At 41.0% G+C, this 3,060-nt stretch overlaps 1 protein-coding gene across 1 annotated transcript; it reads right to left on the bottom strand.

Annotated features, from left to right (window-relative positions):
* Positions 1-298: 298 nt before the first annotated feature.
* Positions 299-2,435, bottom strand: LOC142228641 (uncharacterized). The gene is made up of 3 exons (XM_075299138.1): positions 1,735-2,435; positions 647-1,582; positions 299-395 (listed from the first exon to the last, which is right to left on the bottom strand). Exons 1-3 carry the CDS (start codon positions 2,433-2,435, stop codon positions 299-301), a joined length of 1,734 nt encoding a protein of 577 aa, XP_075155253.1.
* Between the last annotated feature and the right edge of the window lie 625 nt (positions 2,436-3,060).

The following is a 3,060-nucleotide window of genomic DNA, read 5'->3' as shown; positions in this document are numbered from 1 at the left end:
GGTGACGAGCCTGTAGCAGCTATCCTTGGAGTCTTTGGAAGGAGATGACAATGGGATGTGGACTGTGAGAATGTTAGCAGGATGCTGGCCAAGCAATAGTACCTCCTCGCGTTCTTCATCAGAGAGCATGTCCACGTCAAACTCGGGAAGTTCCCCATCGAAAAGTTCCTTAATCGACTCCATTCTAAAGTACTAATAAAACGCGTTAAAATTTTCAAAATTAATTTGGAGGCCTAACAACCCCAAGTTGAGTTTAGATTTCGACGACGCGTACGCGAAGAAAAGATCTCGAAAGTAATTATTTATTAAGCATGGGTCGAGGCTGGTTCCGAATAAATACTAAATCACCCACTTTATCCCATTTCCATTTATAAAGTTTCGAATTCCATTCAAAGCTAAATAAGTGTGGGTAAAAAATCTTGCATTAGTATAGAATGAATTGATCTCGCAGAGAAGCAAACAAAATTGAGCGGACCCGCGAAGTCCGTTCAATATTGCGAAGTATTCGCAATATTAATTGATCCTCTACATGTGTAGATATCTCATGAATAAACTCACCCAATAACATCGAGAATAGACTTGCACATGACAATGTAATTGAGTATTTCTTAGTGTAACAAAACGGTGGCGATTTCGACAGATGCACATTAAGACGCATAAGATTTTGTCGGATGGTACAATAAGGCTATTACGAGAGAGCTCTTCTGATTTCCAGAATCTAAGAAGAGGCTTATTTAAATCATCTTCCACGAAAACTTTGAGAGTAGTCGTGAAGACCTGTAAAGATGAGGATGAAATAGGGCCAGTGACAATCCGACCGAAAATTGTCCTCTGCGCTATAAGTGTACCCAAAACATTCCTTTCAATCCCTTCTAAAAGAATATGTGGATATAAATCGGCTCCTAGCAAAGGATCAACCGGTCTGCCTTCAAATAGATCCCTATCTGCTAATTGCTGCCGAGAAAGGCGAGAATCGTCTCCCACCGAGAATTGGCACGATGGCAAATTGCCCGAAATCTGAGGTACAACGAAAGCCGTGATTTCTAAGGACACGGTAGAATCTATAGAAGAACACAAAGTGAATGAGCATTTTTTATTTATTGTCGCAGAGGGCGCTTGATTAACCACCGAAATTTGTGCAAAGGTGCGATCACCCGAAAGTTTCAGTTGATGTCGCAATCGTTCACTTATGAATGAAGCCTCAGAGGCTGGATTAATTAAAGCATGGACGGAGAAACTTGACCCCTGGTGAACAATGTCCACCATAGCTGTGTCCAACAGCATAGTCCTATATTGTGACGTATGAAAAAATTGCCACGCAGCAGCGGACGTAGATGGAATAGGATTATTGGAAGTCAAATTTTGATTTTCATTAGTTACGGACGGAGAAGACATTGAGGATTGAACAATCGGAGCGACATTAGATGAACGGTGTAATAATGAGTGATGTCGTTTATGACACACTGAACAATTAAAAGAACTCGTACAATTCTGAACCTCGTTAAGGCGTGAAAGACAGTTAACACAAATTCGATGTCGCTTAATTGTCGAAAACCGATCATTGACAGAGAGAGCCTTGAATCTGGAACAGTCGAGGGTTTGGAATTCCTCGAGGTGGAAGTCGAATTAAAAGTCGTAGACTTAGAACGATTTGATTGATCCGTGAAATGCGTCCTAATTCTCCTGTCAGTGGATCTCGAATTGCCGTTTATATTTCTCAAATCGTGAACGCACGATAAAGTTTGGATTCTTTCCGTGAGAAAGAGATCCATGTCTTTCCATGAGGATAAACCAGCCTTATCGCGAACAGATTGTTCCCAAAGATTTACGGTAGAGCTAGGCAGCCGTTGAATGCACATAAACACGATAATGGGATCCCAGCCACTCGTATCGACTTCATAGACAGACATGGCTGATAAACAAGCGCGAATACCGCGTTGAAGATCTTTCAAACCCGAATCCGTCTCCTGATTTAGAGTTGGCAACGCAAAAAGCAATTTCAATTGGTTGTTAACTAACATACGTGGATTGTCGAAGTTTTCCCTAAGAACATCCCAAGCTAAAGTGAAACTCCGACCTAATAATGGAAATCGCGAAACGATCTCTCTAGCCTCGCCACTTGTCTTCCTAACGAGATGACAAAGACGTTCGATGTTAGATAACCGTGCGTTATTTATATAAACAGCGGTAAAAATATCCCTGAACGAAGGCCAAGAATAGAAATCACCATTGCAAACGTCGGTATCACACGGTGGCAGCGGGAGATGATGAACTGCATCCTCATTCGCGTGAGAAATATTAATTCGCATCGAACCCGTAGGGCTATCATGACCCGTATCCGCAGCTAGACCCCTTGCTGGAGTCCGAACCGGTGTAGAGGTTCGGTCTTGAACCGAAACCCGAAGTGCAGAAGTATTCCTCCTAGTAGATTTCATCGCGTCTAAAAGTTCATTAATTGTCGAAAGACAATGAACATAACATAGACTTATATTTGTCGTCTGCCGATTGCACTTCCTTAAGCTCGACTGCGTTTGACGACGAAAAATAATCTATACATTTGTCATAGGCCGAATTCACGTCCGCCCACAACTCAGATCACTGCACATCGAGAGTATAAACCGTATGCTCCGTGGGTTTCTGTTAGTCAAACAATGCGCCAAACGTAATCAGAGCATCCGGCGCGCGAATAAATGGCGGAAGTGGAATGACGGACATGTTGAACAATTTAAGTGAATAACAGGGTAAAAAAAATTATGGAAAAACGATAAAAAAATTCGTAAATTGTCACAAGTCGAATAAATTGTTACCAATGACCGAATGTAGGGTACAAATCGCGTATTAGAACGAAGATTCACCCGAACTAGTCACACAAAACTCGATAGTAAACCGAAATGTATTCAACCGCGCACTGCGAAAATACACTAAATTCAAATTTTCAAAAAAATACCGGCCGTAGGGTGTGCGACGATATTGTACGGAATATTAAAGAAAAGTAAAAAATATTTCAAATATGTATATAAATAAGATAAATAAAAAAAAATTTTAAAAAACACGATAATC

Source organism: Haematobia irritans, chromosome 1, assembly GCF_050003625.1.
Source record: "Haematobia irritans isolate KBUSLIRL chromosome 1, ASM5000362v1, whole genome shotgun sequence".
NCBI lineage: Eukaryota > Metazoa > Arthropoda > Insecta > Diptera > Muscidae > Haematobia > Haematobia irritans.
This window is presented reverse-complemented; position numbering and strand designations above follow the sequence as displayed.